We start from the raw sequence: 27,622 nt of genomic DNA on the forward strand, positions 1-27,622 counted from the left end.
TAAATTTTGTCACATGATAAATAATATTTGTTTAACGTCTTTAATTTTTGTACAACTCATTGAAACCATTGGTCTAATGCAGATCAACTAGACAATATATAAATTTACCCAAAAATAATCATTATTTCCTTATAACGTAACTTCGCATAACCTATAAGCTGCTTTATTTACCTTAAATAGAGGTTATTTATAAATAATGTTTCCTGCATCATTTTCCGTATTTTTCTCAATTTCTCTCTCTTTTTTATTCTGAAAATGGCCAGTCTATCATTATATGATAGATTAAGACAAAATGATGATTTTGAATTACCAGAATTAAGACCAAGATCACCAAGATCACCAAAAAATGAAGAAGACAACCCTATTTATAGTTTAAAAAGCAGAAATAGCACTGGTGATACAGAAGAATTTGACGATGACACATATCTTTTGCCATCTAATAGATCAAATATAGATGTAAACTCTCCAGTACCGATGGTCGCTGCGGTAATTGATTAAATTGACTCACTAATGAATTACTCTTTTATTCGAGTGTAAATAGTGTAAATAACAATTAAATATTATAATAGGCAGTTAGTATTAAGGATGATCCGTCTCTACCATGTATAACGTTTCGTTTCTGGGTTCTAAGTTTTGTAAGTGATAGTTTTAATGGCTTACAATTATAATAACCTGTCTAATTTTTTATGAAAAATATCTTTTTCAGATATTTACGGCACTTGGAGCTGCTGTATCAGAATTTTATTATTTTAGATCAAACGGTGGTGGATATTCGATTTTTTTTGTATTACTTGTTTCTTTTGTTATTGGTAAATGGATGGCTCGTGTACTTCCTACAGATGAATTTAAAATTGGGAATTGGAGATTTACATTAAATCCAGGTAACGTATTGATAGGTATTGATTTAATTTATGCCGCCTGAAATTTAATTTGGGTTTTTTTTTTACTTAGGTCCATTTAATATAAAAGAGCATGTGCTTATAGCTGTTGCAGCAGGAGCTGGAGGTGGTTCGGCTTATGGCACTGTTAGTAAATCAAATTTTTTTTGCGATCTTTATAAATAATAAAAATGTTAACAATTTATCATTGTTTATTTATTAAAAGGATATTATAGCCATACAAGAGCTTTTCTATAATCAACATTCTGGATTCTTCATAGGAATTCTGCTTTTATTGAGCACACAAATGATCGGATACGGGCTATCTGGATTTTTAAGAAAATGTAAATAAAAAAATATGTTGTCAATGAATTACATAATACCTTAATTCTAACCTTTTTTTTTTATTTTAATAGATCTTGTACGGCCAGCGAATATGTTGGTATGATAATATTGATATTTATACGAATAATTGACTGATTGATAATTTTCTAATTGTTTTTCGTTATTAAAAGTGGCCATCAAATTTAGTATTTTCGAGCCTTTTCTCAACACTTCACGGAAATGCTGCAGATACACGTGATAAGCTTAGACTTTTCTCGATTGCCTTCATCTTCATGTTTTTTTGGCAATTTTTCCCTCAGTACATATTTACTATGCTGACGAGCATATCAATATTATGTTTGATAAAACCTTTTAATGCGGATATTATTCGCTTTGGTAGCGGATATCACGGATTGGGTATATTGAATTTTTCCTTAGATTGGAATGCAATTGGACAACCAGGTCCACTTTACACCCCATGGTAAAGAATTTTTTTTATTTTACTGGATTAATATATTCAATTAATAACATTGTTATAATAAATTAATAGGTGGGCACAAGTTAATTGGTATGCTGGTGTAATTATTGGATCATGGATTATTGCGCCAATTTTGTATTATAATAATGTTTGGTAAGAATTCGTTTATTAGTTCCAAAATTGTTATTTAATAAGAAACTATAATATATATATTTATTTTATTATTTTATTATTTAGGATGGCAAAATCTTTTCCATTTTTGGCGACTTATTCTCTGCATAGAGATGGAGAAAGGTGAATTGAGACGACTTATTGAAAGTTTTATTAACATATAAAGAAAAAAGACATTTATCTAATTTTTTTTTTATGTAAATTCAAATTAGATATAATCAAACTAAAATCATTGACATGAATACGGGAATGTTAAATGAGACGGCATATAATGAATATGGACCCGTTTATTTAAGCGTTACATTTGCAGCCGGATATTTTTATTCTTTTATTTCTTTCACGGCAGCCATTACTCATGTTGCTTTATTTTATGGGAGTGAGATCTGGGGAAGATTTAAAGCAAGTCGATCTGAAGATGATGAAGATGTTCATTGTAAAATGATGAGGAGTTATGAAGGTATAAATGATTCATTATGAATTTAATTTCTATACTTAATCCTTTACTTATTCAATCTATTATTATTAAAAATTATTTAGATATTCCAAATTGGTGGTATGCAACTATATTTTTCGCCATGTTATTCGTAGCAATATTTTTGTGTTACGCATCAGGATCACACTTACCATGGTATGGATTATTGTTGGCTGTGGGGCTTGCGTGTGTTATGGTTTTACCCATAGGTTTGTGGATTTATTTGTTTATGGGTTTTCTTCTTTTATTAAAGTGGAATAAGTGGAATAATAAAAAAAAAAATTTTGTTTCAGGAATTATTCAAGCTATATCGAATAATCAAGTTGGTCTTAACGTCGTAACAGAAATGATATGCGGGTAATTTTCATTTTAAATACTTAAAATTATCATTAGTATATAATTTCATCAAATTTTTATTTATTTTTAGGTACTTGTTTCCAGGTCGTCCAATTGCTAATGTTTATTTCAAATGTTATGGATATATGGCTATGCACCAATGTTTATCTTTTGTATCTGATCTAAAACTTGGTAATTATTAATAATGAGAAATTAAATCAACTTCATGAAAATGATTTATTTTTAACCTTAATTAATCTATTTTTAGGTCATTATATGAAAATTCCTCCAAAAGCTATGTTTACAGCACAATTATGGGGCACGATAATAGGTGCTTTTGTAAATTATTGGTTACTTCAAATAATTATAGAAGCAAAAAGGCCATATTTGGATGGGACTACGCAAGATCCAACGGGTCAATGGACAGGTTATCGTTCTCAAGTTTTCAATACTGCTTCAATAGTATGGGGTTTAATTGGACCTGGTAAAACTTTTGGCAAAGTAAGCTAATGAGGAGTTATTTAATATTTATTTTAGAATTTTATTTATTTATATATATTTTTTATGTAGGGATCTATATATAATCCATTATTATGGGGATTTTTGTTGGGATTTCTTGCGCCCGTTCCCATTTATTTGTTACATAAAAAATATCCAAAAGCAAAGTTCCATTTAATCACAGTTCCTTTAATATGTGATGGTTTAGTGATTTTACCTGGTACATATACAAATTTTATAATATCAGGTTTTATTGCAGCATTCTTAAGTCAATACTGGGCTTATAGATATCGACAAAAAGTAAGTAACAAATTTTATTTAAGAGAGTATTTATAATATATACTAAGTAATATTAACGTTCTATATAATATCCAAATTTATTAATACTAACAGTGGTGGAAAAAGTAAGTACTTTATTATTATTATTATTGATTCCTTGCTTAAATTTATTAAAACCCAAAATTATATTTTTATATAGGTATAATTATATACTTTCGGCCGCGTTTGATAGTGCATCACAAATAGTTACAATGTTTATTTTCTTCTTTTTTAATATTGCGTTCAAGGTAAGTAAATCAATAATAATTATTATTATTACTACATGACACGTCTTAATATTATTTCGTATTTATATAGGTACAATTCCCTGAATGGTACGGTAATAACGCTGAAACACAGGGAGAAAGGTGTTTTCAAGATCCTTCACAAAAGACTGATATTAATTAGTATAAACTGTATTAGGTAAGCATCATAACATTAAAAAATAATATACAAATCACGTAATTTTATTTTTTCATGACATGAAACATGAATATACAAAAATTTTAGATTTTATACTAATAATAATCACTTTAATTTAGTATAATAATTTTATTATTGTAAATATATAATATAATAATTTTATTTTATTTTATTTATTATTATTTATTTATTTGAATTTGGAATTTATCACAATAGTTCTTTTTTTTTTCATCTTATACTGTATAATTAATATATCTATAGAGATCTTCAATTAAAAAATGTATTTGTAATACTTTTAATACTTTTTACTTTTCATAATTTTATGAGATTTAATTTGGAGACGCGAAAAAAAAAATGATGATATATTAAAATTAATAATATTTAAAGTTTAAAATATTTATTATTTTTATCAATCATTATTATCTAATATTAACTGCAAAAAAAAAAATCACCTACTCATCTGATCTCTTTCTAATATAATAGAATGAATCTTTAACTCTTATAAAGATTTTTTATCACCAACTGATTTAGCAACTTTTTCTCTTTTCCTATCAGCTCTATAGAAATTAGCGAATAAAGCTAACATAGTTACCATATAAACCCAAAGTAAAGCAGTTAATGAGAATGGATAAGTATTTTTTTCTTCAGGGCGTAATACTTTAAAGTGAATAATATCATAAGTAGCTTGAACCATCATCATAATAAATTGAGTCATTTGAAATTGTGTAATATAACGTTTTAAGAAACGAATTGGGAATGACAATGTCGTACTAAGGTAATAGCCATACATAATAACATGTACGACTATAAAAAAAAATTTAATATTTGGATTAGCGCAAGCTAAATTAGTCGCATACTTAAAAAATAAGATCAAGTGAATTTATTAACTTACGTGAATTTAAAGCAGCACTAAAATAAGATTCTCCATTTGGAGCGACAAAAGTTACAAACCACCATATCATAAAGATAGAAAAATGATGATAAACATGTAAGAAAGAGATTTGATGATTATTCTTTTTCAAAACCATAATAAAAGTATCCATAAATTCACTAATTTTTGAAACATAAAATAACCAAACATATTTTGCCATCTAAATGAGAAAATATTTAATGAATGTTAAAAAAAAGAATATATATATATATATATATAATTGAGGATTAAAAAAAATTACTTGGATTTTATTTACCTGAAAACCTTCTTCTGATCTTACTTCAGGATTAGCAAATAAAGAATAACCATTTTTCCAAGCTTCAAAAGTAATAGTGAGAAACATATATGAACTCAAAGAGACCAAGAAAAGATTATGAAAAATACTTAATATTCTAACATTAAGTTTTTCTCTACGTGACATAAAAATTTTGCCAAAATATATTGTTAATAAATACGCGATAGTAATTAATAAAACATGAAAAGGGTTCATTAAAGGTAAACGAGCTGATAAAGGTGATTGATTCTTTTCCATAAATTTCGAGACATTTTCATATAAAGAAGGTAATGATGATTTAAATGTTGATTTTATTGTAACTTCTATAGGAGTTAAATATGGGTCAGCAATAATTCCAATAGTTTCAAAAAAAGTTATAAAGTGGTCAACTGGTTCTTTTGAAACAAAATTTGTTGAATTTGTTTCCATTATTGTAATACAATTGAATATAATTGAATATTTGAAAAAAAAAAATGATTTTTTTTTTATTAGAAGAAAAAAAAAAAATTTCGATGGGGTAAAAAGATCATCAAGATCAGATCACGGATATTTATATTTAAAACAACAATCTTAACAATTTTTGGGTTACACATTAAAAAGAATTTTTTTTTTCTTCAAATTGTTTATTATTGTGTTACATTATTATATTTATCACGAGGAAAGTTATTAAATTCCCCCAAAAAAATTCTTAGTTAGATTTGCATGAATAAGATATAACCAATAAAAATTTTTTCGAGATGAAGTAAAAAAATTATCTTTTTTATGCATTCCTGTTATTGAATAGACTAAATTTGGACAATTTATTAAGTAAATAATATGTTCCTTTTTTTCACGCGTTTATACATCGCGTTATAACGAAATGTTTAAAGCCTTAAAACCTGTCAATTACGTGTGTACCCATGTACAGTTAGTAAATTACTTATATAATAATACAAATCTTTTTTACAAATCCTGATGCAATTAATTTATTAAATGGTAAAATTAAAAAAAAATATATATAAATATTTATTAATAACTCCTTATATGTAATCTTCTATAGAAATCTAGAAATCTATAAGTTGGATTAGTATCTAAAATCGGAAGTAATGGTTGTACCTTGATTATATGATTGTAGAGTTATTATTACTATTATTTACTGTCATCGTATTATATGTGAGTCTTTATTACGTTAGATTCGACTCAGATTACTCAGTATAAAATTCATGTTCTAAAAATAGTCGTTCTGCTTGGATTTTTAAGTGTTACGAACGAACAAATGTTTGAATCAATTCAATGTAGACTTAAATATTAATTATTTTACAAAATAATAAATTTCATTTTCGCATCTCTTTCATTGATTTCAAGTTATAGTTATCAATCAAAATTTTATTATTAAAATATTGTTATTAAAATATTCTTCATTGTTTTATAATTTTACAGTCTCTCAAACCGGAAGCTGCCACGTAGCATTTTAGTAAACTTGATAAATATTTTTGTTTAACAACTTAACTTAGCATTTGTCCTTTACGATTTTGTATTGTTTCAAATGAATTTTACGATTTTACGATTTTACAATTGTCCGCAGCGCTCATTGTTTAAAAAATAATTTTTTTTTTCTTTTGATTAATGCTTTTATGGTAAATTTTGGTAACACTTCAAATAAAAAACCAAATTTGTATTCAACCTACGTTTTTCCGAATGATTCTTCTGTTACTCAGACTAAGAAGAAAAAGTTCTACTTTTTTTTTTGTGACATATGATTTTAAGTAATCCCGAATTTTTTGAACACTTGTGATCATCAAATTAATAACACGTGTAAAAGAGAATCATTTCTAAATGAAATATATACATTTTAATTATTAATTTTCCCCAAAAAAGACCAACGCCTTTTACGCCATATTGCATATAGATTATAGATTTCAACAACGCGATTGTCTAAAGAAGTTTACAATTTCTAAATATTAAATGATATTTTTTTGGTATTATTAGTCCTCATGAAATAGATTCATTTAATTTCATTAGTAATAGAAAAATGTTTATAACAAATTTCAGTGTAATAAGGAAAATAGTTCTGGTAGTTTAGGTAGTTTACGAAGAAAATTTAAAGCGGAAATCATCAATATAAGAAAATAGAGTTATTACGTTCAGTTATGACAGATTTTGTTATTTTGCCACAAGAAAATTCAAATATTTTTATTGGTAAATCTAAAGGATGGGAATTGGTATGAATTGGTACGAGGTTTATTTAATAATAATATTAACAAATTTGGTCGTGATCAGAATTCAGGAGACGAAAGTGATGGTAAAGGAGTTATGTTTTCATAATATGAGAAATATTATTTGGAATTATCGTTGTAATGAGGTTAAACAATATTAGTGGTAAGTGAGTGGACGTAATCGTAGGTATAAAGAAATTGATGACGATAAAACGAATAAAACTCAAAAAACATAGAAATAGTAAATCAAAAAAAAATTTAGAATTAGAAAAACAGGTAACGCTTGACAAAATGATTGGTAATATAATCGCTAATATATCTTTGACAAATACTTGGTACTTAACAACGAAACAGATTTATAGAAATAGTTTATGCATTAGATTTAGATAGAAAATTTAGTTATAAAGATAATTTTCTCTCTGAGATTATTATTTTTAGGTATTTCTATTGATCTATTGATCTGTAATTAATTTACTTATTTTACTTATTAATAAAGAAATGTGTTACTAATGTTAAAAAAAAAGTGATCGTGAATATAAAGAAAACAATAAATAATTTAAACATAATATTAGAGGTAAACAATGAAAACGATATAATAAAGGAACAATTGTATGTATTTATATTGTTGGTGCGTAAAAATAGTATTATTTTGTAATATTGTTGTCCTACGATAAAAATAATCGTTACTAACAAATAATTTTTGACCTAATTTGATTATCTCATACTATTACAATTCTGACGAATAGATACTCCGTTTCACTAAAGGAGATAAATAATAATAAAAGTTTCCGATTTTTATACAAAAAAATAACAGGATCGTCATTTTAAGAGATTATCAAATCTCAAAAAGATATTTACTTAGCCATTTTTCATTGTATTTATTGTATTTGAGATCATGTAATTTTTATGGCTGAATCAAAATATTCAACATATAAAACTTGTTCAAATTTGATTTGATCGTTGATCATTGAAATTGTTATATAAATCGCCTTTCTTTTCCTTCCTTTCCTTTTTTTTTCTTTTTTTATATATATATATATTTTTACCTCTCCTTTTTCATAAATTCTTTTTAATCTATAAACGAAATAAATTCTCAGCGACATATAAACAATATTTCCTAAAGCCTCACCTGAGCAAACTAAACTTTTAAAATTAGTCAATGCACAGCCAAGGAAAATCAAATTCCGCAGTAATTGATTTTCTAGTAATAAAAATAAATTACTATCTTATAATGATTATTTTAATTTATTCAAATATTATACAATACAGAATGCCATGCTCATGTTCATCTATAATTAAATTAAAGACATGAATTCAAAATATAAAAAAAAAATATATTTTATATGAATACTGAACTAATTCATGGTGAATTTCATAGTGGTAATTAGTTGTAGTTTATTTTATATAAAAATAGATTATATATTAATTTTAGAATACACATTACCACTGGTATCCTTATATAGCACCTGAAGTTATTTCCTTATATAGCACCTGAAGTTATCAGTAGTTTAAAATATATATTTATCAATATAACTGGATGCATTTTAATGAATAAACTTTATTATTTAATTATTAATCGTGATTTGCATTCCAGTAATGTTTGTCCTTAGATTATATTATAAATATACTATATTAGAATACCAATTGTATTAACAATTTTATCATACAATTAATTTACAATTTAATTATCTAATTATGGTCAATGATACTCTCATCATATATGTAATAGTTATTTTGTGGATATCACGGCACAAACTAGTTACTTTTAAAATAAATTTTTATCCTTTTCCTTATTAAATTATTAATTATTGTTTAAAGAATTTAAAGTAGATAATTCATTAGAAACAACAATGATCATAGATTCTTCTTTTTATTATAAAAAAAATGTGAAATGATACAAACTTATATTTATTTTATTTCTATATATTTAATTTCTTATATAAAAGAAGAAATGAAAACTTACAATAATTTCATAGAAGGATGAAAATTAAGCAATATCTATCTTAACATTATTGATCATGAAAAATCATAGTTAATCAAGTGACAAAACTAATTAAAGTTTCATTAGATATGTAACTACTTCATTGTTTTTAACCAGTATCATGGTTTTTAATAAAAAATATAATTTAAAAATAATTTCTTATTGAAAGGACCATTAATGGCACAAAGTACGCCCAATTAATAGAATTTTATGTTGGATTTTCTTGGTTTCACCCGATCAAGCTCATTAACTAATTGAAACATTGAGAGCATCCAATTTATTGATCTTTGATTTTTTTTTTGTCTCAGGAATTGGATTTAGTGAAGAACTATTCCTAATTATTGAAAATATATAGAAAATGAAAAATGCAAAAATTCATAATTGACAACTCTAACCTTTATAACTAGAAGTTTTATGTTATAATAATGAAAGAAATTATTTTATTATCATTAGAAACTTATGGACTATAAACCAAAAAATATTATTGTAATAAATATTATATTGATTAAAAGTAATAATCAAGCATCAAATAGATACTTTTAGAAATTTTATATTAAACATTTATAATAATGAGAATAACAAAAGTTTTTATAAAATAGATTTTTTTTTATAATGGAAAGAGAAATCCCCTTAATCATTATTTATATATTACATACTTTTACAAAAGCAAATATTATAGATCCAGAAAATATTCATAATTTAGATATTACTTACCGATCAGGGAACACATTTTGTCAATGAGATGCTCAACTCTTTATGTCAGCAATTTGGGGTGACTCCTCGTTCATCCACGCCCTATCATCCTCAGACGAATGGCTTAGTAGAGAGATTTAACCAGCATGTTGTCGAAATGTTAGCTCAATATTCAGATTGAACAAAAGGAAGATCTCAAATACTTTGTTATTAATGTTTACTTTTTTATCATAAGAAAGAAAAAAGTGTCATTAATGATTTATAATAATAATTAAATTTGCTTTTTTACATAATGAAAATAAACTTTCAAATAAAGTTTACCAGATAATATAATATTATTGTCGTTTAAAAGCATGTTACCAGAATGACTTGAAAGCAGCAGATTTTAGTATTACTTATTTTTAGTTGATGAACATGATAGAAGAAATGTGACAGATTCTTACCTGAACCATACAAAAATGTTGATAAACCATTTTTCATAGAAGATTTGGAAGTTACCTTGAAATTAAACAAAAGTCCAAAAGTCCAAAGTTCTTAATTCATTAAATTTAAATTACTTTATTTTAAATGTGAAAATGAGCTCGCTCATAAAAATAATGTAGACATAGAAATAAATTTCATATAAAAATAGAAAGTGAAGACCTTGACCGCAATTCATAATTTAAATATTTAAATTTCCAATATCTGATATTATTAATTTTAATTAACACATTTAATTAGATTTATTATTTTCATTAAAAAATTTTAGTTTTTAATTTTTAGCTTATAGCTTTTATACTCAATAATTTGTCAAATTCCTTCGTGTATTAAAATTATTATTTTTTGTGAATCTTTTTTTTTAATAAATAATAATAATTATATAATTAAATAAGACATTGTATTAAATTTATTATACATTAACATTATATAACATAGATGTTAGAATGATTGAAGATTAAGTAGATGATTTGAGAATTGAGATAGTATTTATATTAATGAGGTTAGTTATTGATCTTTAAAGGTCATAATTTTTGTGAGAATTCATTATCATTTTATTTATTAAAAAAGAATACATTTTTAGACAGTATCAAATACATGCTATTGAAAGCAAATAAACTATAGAATCTGTTATTTTTAGAAGAATTAATTTTCGCAGTTATAATTTATCATGTATGAGGAATTCAATTCTTAACATGATGCAGTAAAGTCACATTTTGGATGAGTGTGGCGACATGAAAAATCTAAAGTATCGACATATTGACATATTAAGTCTATCAGGAATTTAATATTAATACCAAACAATCGCAAATATAATGAATGATATTAATTCGATTTAAAAGTTCTGGACTTTGGGTTAATAATCAAGATGTAGGAAAAAAAGATACTCATTATGTAAAGTATAATTATACATAAGACGATATAACAATAAAAGATAAGTCAATGTGAAATGATTTATAAAAAAATTTGCTTTAAATTTAAATAAATGTTTTATGTTTTTGCATATAAATCAGAATTATCATCATTGTATTAACTTCATTCACAAGTTCCGAGCAATGTTCTAGTTATATTTCTTGTAGCTGATCTTTTATCTGTATTATATATTAAAATTTTTTTTTGATACGGGGGATATTAAAAGGAATTAATAATTAATTAATTTTGAGGGACTTAGACGCAAACACTGCTTGAAATCAAAAATCGTTAATTCGAAATAAATACAATAAATACGTAATAGTTATTTCACGCACGAGAAGCTGTAAATATCATTGACCATTATGGCGGAGCCGTGATGGTAGTGAGATTCAAGGCTGATACTGGTTTAACGTCCCGGATGACTATTAGGAAACGCGGTATAATAACAGATACTCTATAGTAAAAAGACCAAAGATCATGGGTGCGATTGTTGTCTTATTTGTTGATCAAGCGCCTAATTAATTTTTTTCTCATTTTTTTTTTTATTTTCTAAGTTCTCTTCCTTTAAAAATTGACTTATTCCCAATATATGAAGAAAATTTGATAAAGTAATCTTTGCTTACAACATTTAATTTTTCAATCCGAGATGAAAAATGATCTTGGCTTAAAGCAGTATTTAATACGTGGAAGTATGTAAATAAATTAAAGCGCTCAGCCCCGAATAACAATAATTTTGAGTAAGTTATGACTACATAAATGGTTGTTGATATGAACGAAAATTCTGAAGAATGTATTTATTAGTTTCAGAATAGTTTCAATTTGACTAATTTGACTTAAATAGAGGATTTTATATAGTAACGAATGAGAGTAGGAAATTAAAAGGAACTGAAGCGTATAAGAATGCCACTTTAATCAAATTCTCGAAATATAGACCAAGAAAAGTAGAGAAGGAAGATAAAAGTAGTAATTATTTGCACAATAGCTTAGATGAAATAAATAAAAGTAGCTTGGTTTTGATTATTAGCAAAAGAAGTATGTTTATGTATTATGATTTTAGAGCAAATGTACGTGTCGCTCATGCTATTTTATAAAACTGTATTATACATTTATACTATTATGTGATGATCGAAAAACAATCATTTGTCAATTATTGTATATACATGATAAAACTTTTGAAAATTTTGGAAATTATCTATTCTGGTATATTGTATGAGAATTAATTTGACAAAACACATTCTTGCATAATGTATTATGGCGCAGTAAAAAAATTCTATTTTGGAAAAGAATTACATTTAATTTAGTTTAACCATATCTGAAACAATTATAACAATTACATTACTAAATAAGCAAACTGATAAGCGATCGTTAAGCTATAATAAAAAGTATTAACCAAAATTTATATTTTGAGTTTATACGCCCCTCTCAAAATTAAAACAATTTTTTTTTTTCGTTTGAAATTTAAAAATATAAGTTATGGCGACACAATTTCTTTCAAAGTTAAGTCAAAACTATATTGAATTATTAGAAGATAATGAATACTATGATATTACAATTGAAGTTGGTAAAGACCCTAATATAAAAATCCTTCGTGCTCATACAAATATTTTGTGTTACCGTTCTCCATATTTACGACGAACTTTAGTTTCTAGTAAAAAAAATAAGGATAATGTTTTAGCTCATATTAAGTTACCAAATATATCACCTGAAGTCTTCCAAGTTATTTTAAAGTAAGTTTATTTACAAATAAAGTTTGATATTATAATAAATAGAAAGTTTTATAATATTTATATTAATTTAGATATATTTATGGTGGTATTCTCCCATTGAATGACCAAGATAATTCAGAAATTTTTAAAATTTTATTAGCTGCTGATGAGCTGCTTCTTCAAGAACTGGTTGATTATTTACAAACATATTTGATTGAAAATAAATTTGAATGGATGGAACAACATTTTGAATTAATTCATCGAACAAGTTTTCAATCCAATTCTTTAATAAAAATTCAACAATTTTGTACAGATTTTATGGTAAAATCTCCAGAAAAAATATTTAAATCACTTGATTTCACTTCACTTCCTGAAAAATCTTTAGTTCAACTTATTAAAAGAGATGATTTACAAATGAAAGAAATTGAGGTTTGGGAACATGTATTAAAATGGGGTCTCGAACAAAATCATACACTTCTTCCAGATTCTAATACTTGGTCAAATGATGATTTTAAAAAAATGGAAAATACTTTACAACATTGTTTACCTTTAATTAGATTTTTTAGTTTATCATCCAAAGAATTCTTAGAAAAAGTTCATCCTTATAAAAATCTCTTTAAACGTCAATTTTATGAAAATTTATTAAATTCTCACTTGGATCCTGATAGTGAACCAACTGAAAATATTCCACTTCCTAGAAATATTAAAATTGATGGAATTATTAATTCAAATATTATTAATAATTTAAATATTATTTCAACAATTTCAAGACGAATTGATAAGATGGTCATTAATAATAAATTTGATCACTTGAGAGAATTATATTTGCCGTACAAATTTGAATTATTATTAAGAGGAAGTAGAGATGGATTTTATTCTAAAAAATTTTACGAATTATGTAATGGTAAACCTTATACTGTTACATTTATTAAAGTAAAAGGAACGGAAGAAATACTTGGTGGATACAACCCTCTGAAGTGGGAAGCTTCTAATAGTTGGATTAAAAATAGAGATTGTTTTATTTTTTCTGTTAAAAATAATAATGCTAAAAATGTAATAATTAGTAATATAAAAAATACAGATCGTGCATTATATTATGGTTATAGTAGTCCATATTTTAGTGATATTGCTATGTTTTCTAGTTATGATAATAAATATATTTCTTATGGAAGGGGTAATTATGAAAAAAAGATAAGAGATTCTGAAGGTGGATTTTATATGGAAGATTATGAAGTATTTCAAATTATAAAGAGGTAAGTATATTTTTTATTTTATATATTAGTGTCACTAGTTTTTAAAATATCTAAGTATATAACGCTTACACAATAAAAAATAAATAAATTTATATTATAATCATTTGTTTAAACAATATCAAAAGTGTGTTAAGTTTTCTAATATAAATTCCAATTGAAATTCAATGTCTCCACATTTGATTAGATCAAGAAATTAACTCAAAAATTTCTATACTGATTCTTAAGTAATAAATTGGTGCATTAACACAGATAAATTTGCGGTTTACTTAATTCGTGTAAATATTTGATTATCAAATTTAGTTAGTCACCTTGAAAGAGTTAAAATTTGAACTTTATCAGGAATTCAGTATCTCCAAATATTTGATCAATTTATAGGATAATGTGACTATTTTATTCTTTGCGTATAATTTAATTTATTATATTTTTTATAAAGAGTTCTGATGTTGTAACTTAAAGAGTTTAACCAGAGAAGGGCTCCAAAACTTTGTGAAACTAGCCTTGTGAGAAAGATCTTTAACATAAGGACCATCCTATAACCATTAGTGAACATGATGAACCAATAGGTACGTAACAATACTTACGTAATTCTCTGTCATGTTGCGTGTAATGGCCAACGAAATTTTAGGACTGGTGTAACACGATTATATAATTATTTCAAAATCAAATATTTGCAACATGGCTTTTTTGTGATTATAATGCTTTAGACGCTCGAATGGTTCCTGTAATAATTAATAATATGATGTACTGTTTAGAATAAAATACTGTAAGTTTATTTTTTTTTTATTAGGTAAATAATGATTCTACAACTACATTAGATCTTCGTTTTTTTTTCTGCCTTATTAATGATACCGTAAATTCAATACACCACTAAAAATTATTAGAATATTACTCAATAAGTTTGAATATTAATTAAAAACATACCGTATAACAGTCAGCATTAACACTATGGTATTGTTGTTAAATAGAAAACATTATCTTACCTAATGAAAAGTTTTCTTATAATTTATGCGCACATTTTATTGTTGGTAAAAAAAAATATTATTTTGTATACTTATTCCGTTATTCGATATTTAGCCGATCAACCCACCTGATTTGTGACCAGTTCCTGGCGCAGATCGGGTCTAAATCATGTGGCTTTCAGATCAATAATTTCTTTCTGATTTAAACCTGGAGATGGCATATGCTATATTTATGCTTTATTAATGACTAATTAATGGACTCTATCATATCATAGAATCATACATTAATTTTCTTTACAAAATTTACAAAAAATTTTACAATTAATTTTATAAAGAAAAATTATTCCACGATCGTCATCTATAGATGTAGACAAATACAACAATTTCATCATAAGATAATCAAGTTAACTATTAAAATTCATCCATGTAATACTTTATACCTTTGCATCTCTTAAATTTGTCATTTTTTGAATTTTTCAACGTTTACGAAACAAGAAATTATTCCTTTCGGTAACAGCATTTTTATAATCATCTGGTGAACGGTTTATTGGACAAACCTTTAATTTTATTTTTTAAACAAAATAAAAAAACATTTACAGTTCTAAATCACACAAATTTGGAATAAAAAAAAATGATTTTAGATTATTCTTTTTTAAAGAGAATATTGAAAAAAAAAGTTATCCATGTTTATCAATTTATTTATTTGTTTGTTTATTTTTATACATGTAGTTTATTCTTTATTTGTTATAAAAAATAATTAAAAAGTATAAAATAAAAAGATTTTGATTTGTGCATTTTAGAGATTTAATAAATAATTTTATAATATTGTTACTCATAAATATTAAATCACAACATGATTAAATAAAATTAAAAGCTCCTTCAAAAATACAATTTTTGAGACCGCTTAATTATAAATACTTTGTGCGAACTAACTTTCATAAATAAAAACCGTCACACTTATCATCACTAATTTACTAAATAAATTTCGATCTTAAAATTACCTATTGCAATTTATATTAATTTAGTAAAAGCAAATTATAAAAGTAATTTTTATTTTTTCAAATTTCTTCATTAATTTGTAATCTAAAAGGAATAGATTTAATACAATAGACATAAAGTCAACTTCTTTGATAAATTTGCTAATACGTAATAGATATTCGTTAGGATATTTCAAAAATCTTAGATGTTCAATGAAGGTATAATAGAAAAAAATGATCATTAGGAATTTTACTTATAACATTGTAGTCTACAACATTATAGTCTATAATGCTATTATTTTTATAGTTTTGATCAAGATAATAGTTTTTCATTGTAAATCAGGAATTTAAATAAGTTTGAAGCTATTTGCTCAATTACAAACTGATTTTATTTCTGTAAAAATAAATTTTACATGTACTCTATAATCAAGTGTTGAACAAATATATAAAATAAGAATAAATAATATAATACTATAGGTTATTTTCAATCTAGCTAACTTATCATGCCAAAAATAAATTTATTCGTTCCTTCGTATCATCTTTGATTTATAATCTATATAAAGAATTGTTTTGGATTAAATAAAATAAAATTATAAAAAATTATAAAATATATAAAATTTATAAAGCTTACTTTGTAAAATCAATAATTTCTACTGTGTTATTGTCAATATTATCATATTTTGGGATATTATTTGTAAATGGATTAAGTAATCGTGATGCATAAATAGCTTGTGGATGAGTAACTAATCGATCAAATGATGTGAGATGTAATTTTCTGTATTCTTCTGCTTCTTTAAATTGTTTTTCCATTTCATAATGTTGTTGTTCCTTTTCAATTCCTATATAATCTTTAAAATCTATATCATATTCATTATAGCAGCCGGAAAATAATTTAATTGATTCAAAAATTTCAGTTGCTTTTGGTCTATTATCTGGATTAGAATTCCAACAATGCTTCATCAAATCAATATAGCATTTTGGTGCTTCTGGCATATTAATATCAGGTCTATTTCCATTACAAATATTTAATACTAAAAACTCGTCATGTGCACAATCAGCAAAAGGTTGTTTTCCAGTTGCTACAAAATACATAATCATACCAAAACTATATACATCCGCTGCTTGAGTATAAAGTTCCCCTTTTAACACTTCAGGAGCTACATAAGGTATAACTCCATAAATATTACTTTGATTGATATTACTAACATCTCCACATAATCCCATATCTGAAATATGTATAACACTATCATTAATACTATCAGTTACATCAGCAATATTTAACAATATATTTCCTGTATGAAAATCACGGTGGACCATCTTCTTTTGATGAATATCATTAAGACCATTACTAATATTATAAAGTATAGTCAATTTTTTTGCCCATTCAAAATTGTTATAATTTTTGTTCATCCAATAATTAAAATTTCCACCTTTTGCATAATCAAGAACTATAATGTATTCCTTTGTATCTGGATTTTGAGATATTCCATATATTTTAAGTATTTTATTTTCATCATAATAATCTTTATAATTTTTAATTGAATATAATTTAGCCTATTAAAATATGAAAGAATACTATTATATTAAAATATATATAATTAGTATTGAATTTACAGAAAAGTCACATACCTCATTGAGAAATTCACTTGTGATATTTTGCGAGTTATATAAACATTTTAATGCAACATTTTTATCCTGCTTTCTTGTATATTTTTGTGTATCACTATTATACAATAATGGACCATCAACCCATATTGCTGAATATACTTTAGCAAAGCCACCTTTGCCTATCTCTTTGATATCGTCAAACTTATCATATGGTATCCATTCAAATACTATATCGTTATAAGAATTTATATTTGATCGCATTTCCTGGATTAAATTGACAATTTTTTCTTTTTCGTTAGTCCAGTTTGTAAAATTATTTTCCAATAAATCATTAATTTGGCATGGTTTGCACCATTTATAATCATTATCTAGAATTTTAACGCATTTATTACAATCATATCCATCCGGAAATGATATAATAAAATTTTTTGTATAAGGATTTTGAGATATTCCATATATTTTAATTTTAAGTTCATTATTAACCTAATAAAATAAAGGAAATTTATTATTTTATTTTAAATATTTAAATTAAATAAAAAATTAATACCTCATTTATAAATCCATTAATATTTTGTGAGTTATATGATTTTAAATTGACTTTTTTATTCTGTTTTCTTGAATATTCACGTTCCTTTCTGTCATATTTTAATGGACCATCCTTCCATATTGCTGAATATATTGTAGTTAATTCATCTTTCCTTAATTCTTTAATTTCATCGAACTTATCATATGGTATCCATTCAACTATAATACCATCATATTTATCGATTTCTAATTGCTTTTCCTGAATTAAACTATCGATTTTTTCATTTCCACTGGTCCAATTTGTGAATTTTTTTTTAAAATCATTTATTTGACATGGTTTACACCATTTATAATAATTATCTGTAAATTTTTTACCGCATTTATTACAATAAAATCCATCCGGAAATGATATAATATAATTTTTTGTATAAGGATTTTGAGATATTCCAAATATTTCATATATTTTAAATTCATTATTAACCTATTAAAATGAATGAAATTTATTATTCTATTTTAAATATTTAAATTAAATAAAAAATTAATACCTCATTTAGAACTTCATTAATATTTTGTGAGTTATATAATTTTAAATTGGCTTTTTTATTCTGTTTTCTTGAATATTCACGTTCCTTTCTGTCATATTTTAATGGACCATCCTTCCATATTGCTGAATATATTGTAGTTAATTCATCTTTCCTTAATTCTTTAATTTCATCGAACTGATCATATGATATCCATTCAATTATAATATCATATTTATTAATTTTTAATTGCTTTTCCTGAATTAAACTATCAATTCTTTTATTTCCACTGGTCCAATTTGTAAAATTTTTTTCTAGAGTATTTAATTGACATGGTTTACACCATTTATAATAATTATCTGTAAATTTTTTACCGCATTTATTACAATAAAATCCATCCGGAAATAATACAATATAATTTTTTGTATAAGGATTTTGAGATATTCCATATATTTTAAATTCATTATTAACCTAATAAATGAAGGAAATTTATTATTTTATTTTAAATACTTAAATTAAATAAAAAATTAATACCTCATTTAGAAATTCATTAGTATTTTGTGAGTTATATAATTTTAAATTGACTTTTTTATTCTGTTTTCTTGAATATTCACGTTCATTTATGTCATATTTTAATGGACCATCCTTCCATATTGCTGAATATATTGTAGAAAATTCATCTTTTCCTAACTCTTTAATATCATCGAACTGATCATACGATATCCATTCGATTATAGTAGTATCATAATAACTATTAATTTCTAATTGTTTCTCCTGAATTAAGCTATCAATTTTTTCATTTCCACTGGTCCAATTTGTAAAATTTTTTTCTAGGGTATTTAATTGACATGATCTGCACCATTTATAATCATCATCTAGAAATTTTTTAACGCATTTATTACAATAAAGTCCATCCGGAAATGATATAATATAATTTTTTGTATAAGGATTTTGAGATATTCCATATATTTTAAGTTCATTATTAATCTAATAAAATAAAGAGAATTTATTATTTTATTTTAAATATTTAAATTAAATAAAAAATTAATACCTCATTTAGAAATCCATTAATATTTTGTGAGTTATATAATTTTAAATTGACCTTTTTACTCTGTTTTCTTGAGTATTCACGTTCCTTTTTGTCATATTGTAATGGACCATCCTCCCATATTGCTGAATATATTGTAGAAAATTCATCTTTTCCTAACTCCTTAATATCATCGAACTTATCATATGGTATCCATTCAATTATAATATCATCATATCTATTAATTTCTAATTGCATTTCCTGAATTAAACTATCGATTTTTTCATTTCCACTGGTCCAATTTGTGAAATTTTTTTTAAAGTCATTTATTTGACATGATTTACACCATGAATCATAATAATCTGTAAATATTTTAACACATTTATTACAATAGACATTTCGAAGAACTAAAATGTAATCTTTTGTATCTGAATTTTGGGATATCCCATATATTTTAAGTCCATGATTATTATTAACCTAATAAAATAAAGAAAATTTATTATTTTATTCCATATAAATGATTTCTTTCAAAATATACCTTAGCGTATTATAATAAAAAAATTTATTATACGTAAAATAATTAAGTTAAATAAAGAAATTAATACCTCATTTAGAAATCCATTAATATTTTGTGAGTTATATAATTTTAAATTGACTTTTGTACCCTGTTTTCTTGAGTATTCACGTTCATTTTTGTCATATTGTAATGGACCATCCTTCCATATTGCCGAATAAATTGTAGAAAATTCATCTTTTCCTAATTCTTTAATATCATCGAACTTATCATATGGTATCCATTCAACTATAATATCATAATATTCATCGATTTTTAATTGCTTTCTCTGAATTAAACTATCGATTTTTTCATTTCCACTGGTCCAATTTGTGAAATTTTTTTTAAAATCATTTATTTGACATGATTTACACCATACATCATAATAATTCGTAAATATTTTAACACATTTATTACAATAGACATTTCGAAGAACTAAAATGTAATCTTTTGTATCTGAATTTTGGGATATCCCATATATTTTAAGTTTATTATTATTAGCCTAATAAAACAAAGAAAATTTATTATTTTATTCCATATAAATGATTTCTTTCAAAATATAACTTAGCGTATTATAATAAAAAAAATTTGTTATTATACGTAAAATAATTAAGTTAAATAAAGAGATTCATACCTCATTTAAAAATTCATTAGTAATATTTTGTGAGTTATATAATCTTAAATTGACTTTTGTACTCTGTTTTCTTGAATATTCACGTTCCTTTTTGTCATATTGTAATGGACTATCCTTCCATATTGCTGAATATATTGTAGAAAATTCATCTTTTCCTAACTCTTTAATATTATCGAGCTTATCATATGGTATCCATTCAACTATAATATCATAATATTCATCGATTTCTAATTGCTTTCCCTGAATTAAACTATCAATTTTTTCATTTCCACTGGTCCAATTTGTGAAATTTTTTTTAAAATCATTTATTTGACATGATTTACACCATCCCCATTGATAATTATATTCTCCGCATCTTTTACATTTGTAATCATAATCATATAACATTATAAAATTTTCAACGTTTGCAAAAATAAAGACAAGTTCAAGTTCCTTATTAAATTAATTGGCTGCATTTATGCTATTGTGCAGCGATCGTCATGTCATGCATTTGTGTGACACTACACTAAGGGAACGAATTAAATTTCAGTTTGATGAGAAAAATAGGCTCGGTATAAATTTAACCGAAGTCAATCATTTTTGTGACGTCGGCTCTTGATTTAACGATGATGTGTCGATCCTGATACTGTAGAACTTGACCTCGTTCTTGTAAACATTTGCCACATCAAGCTAATTAATAATTTCACTCACATATAATTCTAGACCTTGATCAACCAACTAATACGCGAGTAAAAATAAGATTTTAAATATATCCTATCTCTCAAAAAAGAAAAAAAACCACAATATTCTAAACTAACTAGATAAATGTATTATTAACTTTTGATTCGGAAAATTTTTTACGTAAATCACGTGATTTCAAAATAAATATTCGTCTATATCTGCCTCTTTCCTTATTTCTTTTAAACTCTCCACCTTTTCTTTACAACTTTATCCTTAGGACTACTTTGTAACCTCTTTTTGCTATCACTAATTAAATCTTTTCCTCGATTTTCTTCCTTTTGGTGAAATTTTCGTTCAATGTAATATATTTTTGAATAACTTCGTGTCTTTCTGTCATACGTATGATTTCTTCCCAATTATTTTTCCAATACCTTAGAACTGAGATCTTCTTTATTTATTACGTCATTTTCTTTATTTTATTATTTATTTGTCAAACACCCTGCGAAATATACACCTGTGAAAATACTAATATATATAACAATATACCTATCTATAATTTAAACTAAATTTATTCTACAACTGCCTTTTATAAAATATTGAAAATTTTTACTAAATTTACGTAAACTTTCAATACAACTGCTATAGTACTATTTACGTTTAGGGATGCCAAAAGTTCGGTTATAACCGATTATAACCAATTTTTATCGGTTCGGTTACGGTTCGGTTCAGGGACGATGATTTTATGATGTGCTCAAATATAAATTATGTATGTGCTAAAACCAAAATATGTGATATGATTTTTTTCAAAAATTTTTATATTATGTGATATTATTTTATAAAAACACAGCATTATTTGAAATTATTTAATTAAAATTTTAAAAATTTTTTATTTTTTTTATTAAAAGTTAAGTTTTAATGCCATTAAAGTACATCATATTTAATTTTTTGAGAGATTCCTGAGATAAATTTTGACGGTCACTATCTAAAAGAGAATTATACATAGAAAAACTTTGTTCAACACTACAACTTGATACTGGAAGCCAAATATATTCTAAAGCAATTTTGGCTTATTTAACCAATATTGATTTAATTCAATTTCGCCAAGAACTTCATTGTTACCTAGTCTGCAATAAATTCCCCATTCTCTTAATAATTCATCTGGTGGATTAGCAAATTCATGAATTGCATTATATTGCCGAATATCTTTTTGTGAAATGTCTTCAGTATAAATATATTTAGGTTCAAAGACTTGGCATGAATAAAAGAGGCGTCAGGCTGGATGATTGGGAATATGTACAGCAAATTTATTATAAATGCTAACCGAAAAATAACATAAAAATCTTCTGGATTAAATCTAAGTTGAATAATTAGATTTTCCAAAGAGCCAAAATTAGATGAATTTCTTTTAAATTCAATATAAGAAGTGAGTTGTTGAAGTCGTAATTCTGCAAAAGGAATAACAGGCTTTTTTGATTGCTGAAAAAAATCAAGGTCTTGAACAAATTCATTAGCATAAAAAGAAATAAAATTAAGGTAAATTGTAATTGTGCCTAATTTTGGCTCATCTTGTAAGCAATTATTTTTTGTCATTTTAACTCATCCTCTTAATAAACTTATTCCGATTAACATTTCTTTTTTTTTAATTTTTTACCTTGTAAAATAATAAAAACCTTCACGTAATATTTTTATTACAGTTGAAAGATTACATTTACAACACAACATATGCAGATTTGTTTGGAAAAATAATTTTTCTTCCCCGATCCATGAGTTATTAAAGTCTGGAAATGCAAAAGTATTAGATATTCCAAGGTGACCACAATTAATAATCAAGAATTCCATAAGGATAAACTCACTTTTGGAGATCTCAAAAGCTATATATGGAATGTTATAAATGAAATTCCTTCAACAAATGTCATCACTATCATCAACCTGGTAATACATCATTACCTTCTGATCTGAAGGTCTTTCTAATGAGAGTTGATCTGTGATCTTATGGAGAAGCAAGTCATACTTGTCAGGCCCTCCCTTCTCTAGCAAAATGTCAACAGTTCAAATTTTGGAGTAAGCCTTGGTTAATGTGCCAGAATTTTCAAATTACAGAGTTATACAAATAACATTACTTTCCAAAATTACATTATTTTGCTACATTCTTGGTACATCTAGTGATGGGACTTAAAAATTATTTTGAATCTTTTTTAATTAATAATTACTTATTAAGTTAAAAATCGAATTATTAATGCTAAAAATTCTGATTGGTCAATTTTAATAATATCATGTGACACAATATTTTTATATCGCATAAACCAGAAAAAAAAAATTATTTATTATATTTATAATATGTAATTAATTCCTTAATTAGTACTGTTTTAATTAATTGTGGATTAAAAATTTCAAGTCTTCTTTAAGATGTTTTAACATGTTAGTAAATATGCCACCCATTTTTCCAAAGCAATATTTGCATTTTGCTTCATGGTGAGAACTATTGAGTAAAGGCCTTTCAATAAAATGAAGCCAAATTGGACTTTTCTTTCTACCTTGTTTCTTTGGAGGCATTATTTTAAGCTTTGATTTATCAATATATATAAAAAGTAAAATTGTAGAAATACTCAAAGTTCTCAAACTGTCAAAATACGTAGCGAAATTAAAAAAAAAAGATAATCTGATAATCATCTCATCAGACTCATTAGAGATTTTACGTGATTTATTTTGACCAATTATATTTAATTTTATTATTAACTACTTATTAATTACTTATTAATTTACATAGGTTAAAAATGCAAGAATTTCGATTTACCTAATAAGTACTTATTAAGTTATTATTAAAAATAATTATTAACTTAATAATTAAAAAATCCCATCACTAGGTACATCTGTTAATAGTGCAATTCCAGTACGCATTAACAAAAAATTTTTTTTTTTTATTATAATAACATTGAACTTGTAGATGTCTCAAAATGAGTCGACTCAAGTCAGTTTTGGAACTTGATTCTAAATTCAGCAGATTGCTTTAACCATTTTAAAATTGAGCTCGTCAAAATTATGACAATCACGGACTAACTTGCAAAATCATCATATGTGTAATGATTTTGGCCAGTTCATTTTTATTTATCAAGTATGTATGTTGTCGCTGTTGTCACATGGGATGTCATTACTATGCCCATTTTACATACTATCAATTTATAAAAGTATGTTTATACGTAGAGGAATATAAATAATAAAAATTAAATTCATCGTTTATGCATCCATATGATGAAAACAATATTCTAATCCATATAACTATTTGTGATGGTTTAAATTGAATTGTAAAGAATTAGAACGTTAATTAAGAAAAAAGGATATGTGCAAAAAATAACGTTACTTTATTAATAAATACAAAACAAACAATCTTTTAATATTTCAGAAAAAAAAACAATAAATTTAAATATAAAAAATATAATCTAAATTAATACTAAACCATAATTTTAAATACTTCATAATCTTCTATAGTAAATTGATATTTAGTATCTCTTATCTGTTTTCCATAATAACATTTTTCACAATAATTATAATTATAATTTTGAAATTCACCATTACGAGAATATATAACAATATCTTGACCAAAACATGGACCGCGATAAACACCATGATTCAATGCACATTCTGCATTTACTATATTACTAATAATTAAACTATTAATATCATTTCCTTTGAAAGAAAAAATAAAACTATGTTTAGTTAGACCCCAACTACCAGAAGATTTCCATACCAAAGGGTTATAACCACCAATTATTTCATCTTTTCCTTTTACTTTAATAAAAGTAATAGTTTCATATTTATTATCACATAATGTATGAAATTTTTTAGGAGTAAATCCATTTCGGCTTCCACTTAACAATAATCGAAACTTTAAATGAGCAGAATCAATATCCATATCATCAATATGATTCAAAATAGTTGTAATAATTCCTAAATTATAAACAATATTTGAATCAATATTTCCATCAATTGTAAAATTCTTTGGAATTATAGTACCAACGATCGGCTTACTATTAGAGACCAAATGAGAATTTAATAATTCTTCATAAAGTCGAAGTTTTAAGAGTTTTTCATAAGGACGAACTAATTGAAAATCTTTAGGTGATGAATTAAAGAAATTAATAAAAGGTAGACAATTTTTTAAAGTATTTTTCATTGTTTTGAAATCATCATTTGACCAAGTATTAGGATCTGAAAAAATTTTGGGATTTTGAGCAAGACCCCATTTTAATACACGTTCCCAAACTTTAACTTCTTTCATTTGTAAATCATCTCTTTGAATGACTTGAACTAAAGTTTTTTCAGGAAGTAAAGTGACATCAAGCGATTTAAATATTTTCTCTGGAGATTTTAACATGAAATCTGTACAAAATTTTTAAAGTTTCAATGAAGAGTTTGATTGAAAGCTTGCTTGATGAACAAATCCAAAATGATGTTCCATCCATTTAGATTTATTTTCAATAAAATACTTTTGTAAATAATCAACTAATTCTTGAATAAGTAGTTCATCCGCAGCTAATAATACCTTAAAAATCTCTAAATTGTCATGATCATTTAATGAAAGAATACCACCGTAAATATACCTATACAAAAAAATATAAATTTCGAATTTGAATTTGATGTTATGATATAACATATTAATTTATTGTATATAAAAACTTACTTTAAAATAATTTGGAAGATTTCAGGTGATATGTTTGGTAGTTCAATATGAGTTAAACCATTATTTTTAATTTTTTTATTAGAAGCCAACGTTCGTCGTAAATATGGAGAACGACAACATAAAATATTTACATGAGCACGAAGGATTTTCACATTAGGGTCTTCACCAACTTCATTTGTAACGTCACAATATTTATTATCTGTCAATAATTCAATATAATTTTGACTTAGTTTTGAAAGAAATACTGTTGACATTTTTTTTTTTTTATTTAAATTTGTAGGAAGGTGAGAATTTTAATTTCATTGTTGCCGCATTTATCAATGTTGATGTTAACAAATATGGTTAGTGTGCGCCAATAATCAGCAATGATGTAAAATGGAAATAATCAAATTTGAAAATTCATATATACTGTAATAAATAAAAACTTCTAGTTTAAACATTGATAATTATTATTTGATTAAATTATTTTAATTAGATATACTTTTACAGTAATATAGATAGATGTATGACTGACCGGTTAATAACGCCATCCCTAGATTTAATAGAGAATTTTTGTGTATATTTAATATTATAAATACATCAATTGGCGATAATTTTTATTTTTTTTTGTATGTTTTGATCGTTTTTCTTACGTTTCGGTATAATATGTATATTTATCCTACAGCCAAATAGGATCATGCTTTTTTTATCGTGCTGATATTTTTTTATTAAGCTATAAATAAACTACGATAGCATAATTATTATTGATATTTTTTCAAATACTAAATACCATGTACTAAATATCATACTTAATATCATACTAAATATTAGTGCTCCGCAAAATTTGGGTCTAACCCGGATAATTCAACCCGAGTGAATTTTAAATCGGGTCGGTACTAACAATTTTAATAACCCGTGACCCGCATAACCTGACCCGTCAGGTCGGGTCATTCATTTCCTTGACTCAAGTTTTGACCTGAATTAGACCCGGATGATCATTAAAATCACTAATCACATATCAATTACGCATTAATATTGATTATGTTTATATAATTTTGTTAGATGAATGAGGTAGTATATGCTCACTTAGCGAAAATTGCTAGAGACACCATGCAATTACGGGTATGTGTATGAATTATTATTTTAATTATTAACATTACATTAACTAATAAGTTGATTTT

General features: G+C 24.8%; 6 protein-coding genes across 6 annotated transcripts; 2 read left to right on the forward strand and 4 right to left on the reverse strand.

Moving 5' to 3' along the window:
- Window positions 1–225: 225 nt before the first annotated feature.
- On the forward strand, window positions 226–3,883 carry OCT59_025374 (uncharacterized protein; the record flags this gene model as incomplete). The annotated part of the gene is made up of 18 exons (XM_025331042.2): window positions 226–486; window positions 570–635; window positions 707–881; window positions 952–1,025; window positions 1,105–1,222; window positions 1,295–1,320; window positions 1,394–1,683; window positions 1,753–1,833; window positions 1,918–1,974; window positions 2,064–2,308; window positions 2,389–2,532; window positions 2,617–2,680; window positions 2,751–2,851; window positions 2,928–3,160; window positions 3,230–3,457; window positions 3,551–3,561; window positions 3,636–3,723; window positions 3,794–3,883. Exons 1-18 carry the CDS (start codon window positions 256–258, stop codon window positions 3,881–3,883), a joined length of 2,322 nt encoding a protein of 773 aa, XP_025188192.1. The 5' UTR covers window positions 226–255.
- A 381-nt stretch (window positions 3,884–4,264) lies between these two features.
- Window positions 4,265–5,598, reverse strand: OCT59_025375 (uncharacterized protein). The gene is made up of 3 exons (XM_025313133.2): window positions 5,086–5,598; window positions 4,791–4,989; window positions 4,265–4,702 (listed from the first exon to the last, which is right to left on the reverse strand). The coding sequence occupies exons 1-3, from the start codon at window positions 5,530–5,532 to the stop codon at window positions 4,398–4,400; spliced, it is 951 nt and encodes a 316-aa protein (XP_025188191.1). The 5' UTR covers window positions 5,533–5,598; the 3' UTR covers window positions 4,265–4,397.
- A 7,236-nt stretch (window positions 5,599–12,834) lies between these two features.
- OCT59_025376 (uncharacterized protein) lies at window positions 12,835–14,409 on the forward strand (the record flags this gene model as incomplete). The annotated part of the gene is made up of 3 exons (XM_066138095.1): window positions 12,835–12,922; window positions 13,004–13,088; window positions 13,160–14,409. The coding sequence occupies 3 exons, from the start codon at window positions 12,835–12,837 to the stop codon at window positions 14,322–14,324; spliced, it is 1,338 nt and encodes a 445-aa protein (XP_065992050.1). The 3' UTR covers window positions 14,325–14,409.
- Window positions 14,410–16,802: 2,393 nt separating this feature from the next.
- OCT59_025377 (uncharacterized protein) lies at window positions 16,803–17,249 on the reverse strand (the record flags this gene model as incomplete). The annotated part of the gene is made up of 2 exons (XM_025331041.2): window positions 16,803–16,809; window positions 16,888–17,249. The coding sequence occupies 2 exons, from the start codon at window positions 17,247–17,249 to the stop codon at window positions 16,803–16,805; spliced, it is 369 nt and encodes a 122-aa protein (XP_025188190.2).
- Window positions 17,250–25,232: 7,983 nt separating this feature from the next.
- On the reverse strand, window positions 25,233–26,060 carry OCT59_025378 (uncharacterized protein; the record flags this gene model as incomplete). The annotated part of the gene is made up of 1 exon (XM_066138108.1): window positions 25,233–26,060. The coding sequence occupies one exon, from the start codon at window positions 26,058–26,060 to the stop codon at window positions 25,233–25,235; it is 828 nt and encodes a 275-aa protein (XP_065992051.1).
- Window positions 26,061–26,174: 114 nt separating this feature from the next.
- Window positions 26,175–26,716, reverse strand: OCT59_025379 (uncharacterized protein; the record flags this gene model as incomplete). The annotated part of the gene is made up of 2 exons (XM_025324070.2): window positions 26,175–26,382; window positions 26,463–26,716. The coding sequence occupies 2 exons, from the start codon at window positions 26,714–26,716 to the stop codon at window positions 26,175–26,177; spliced, it is 462 nt and encodes a 153-aa protein (XP_025188189.2).
- Between the last annotated feature and the right edge of the window lie 906 nt (window positions 26,717–27,622).

Source organism: Rhizophagus irregularis, chromosome 5 (assembly GCF_026210795.1).
Source record: "Rhizophagus irregularis chromosome 5, complete sequence".
NCBI lineage: Eukaryota > Fungi > Glomeromycota > Glomeromycetes > Glomerales > Glomeraceae > Rhizophagus > Rhizophagus irregularis.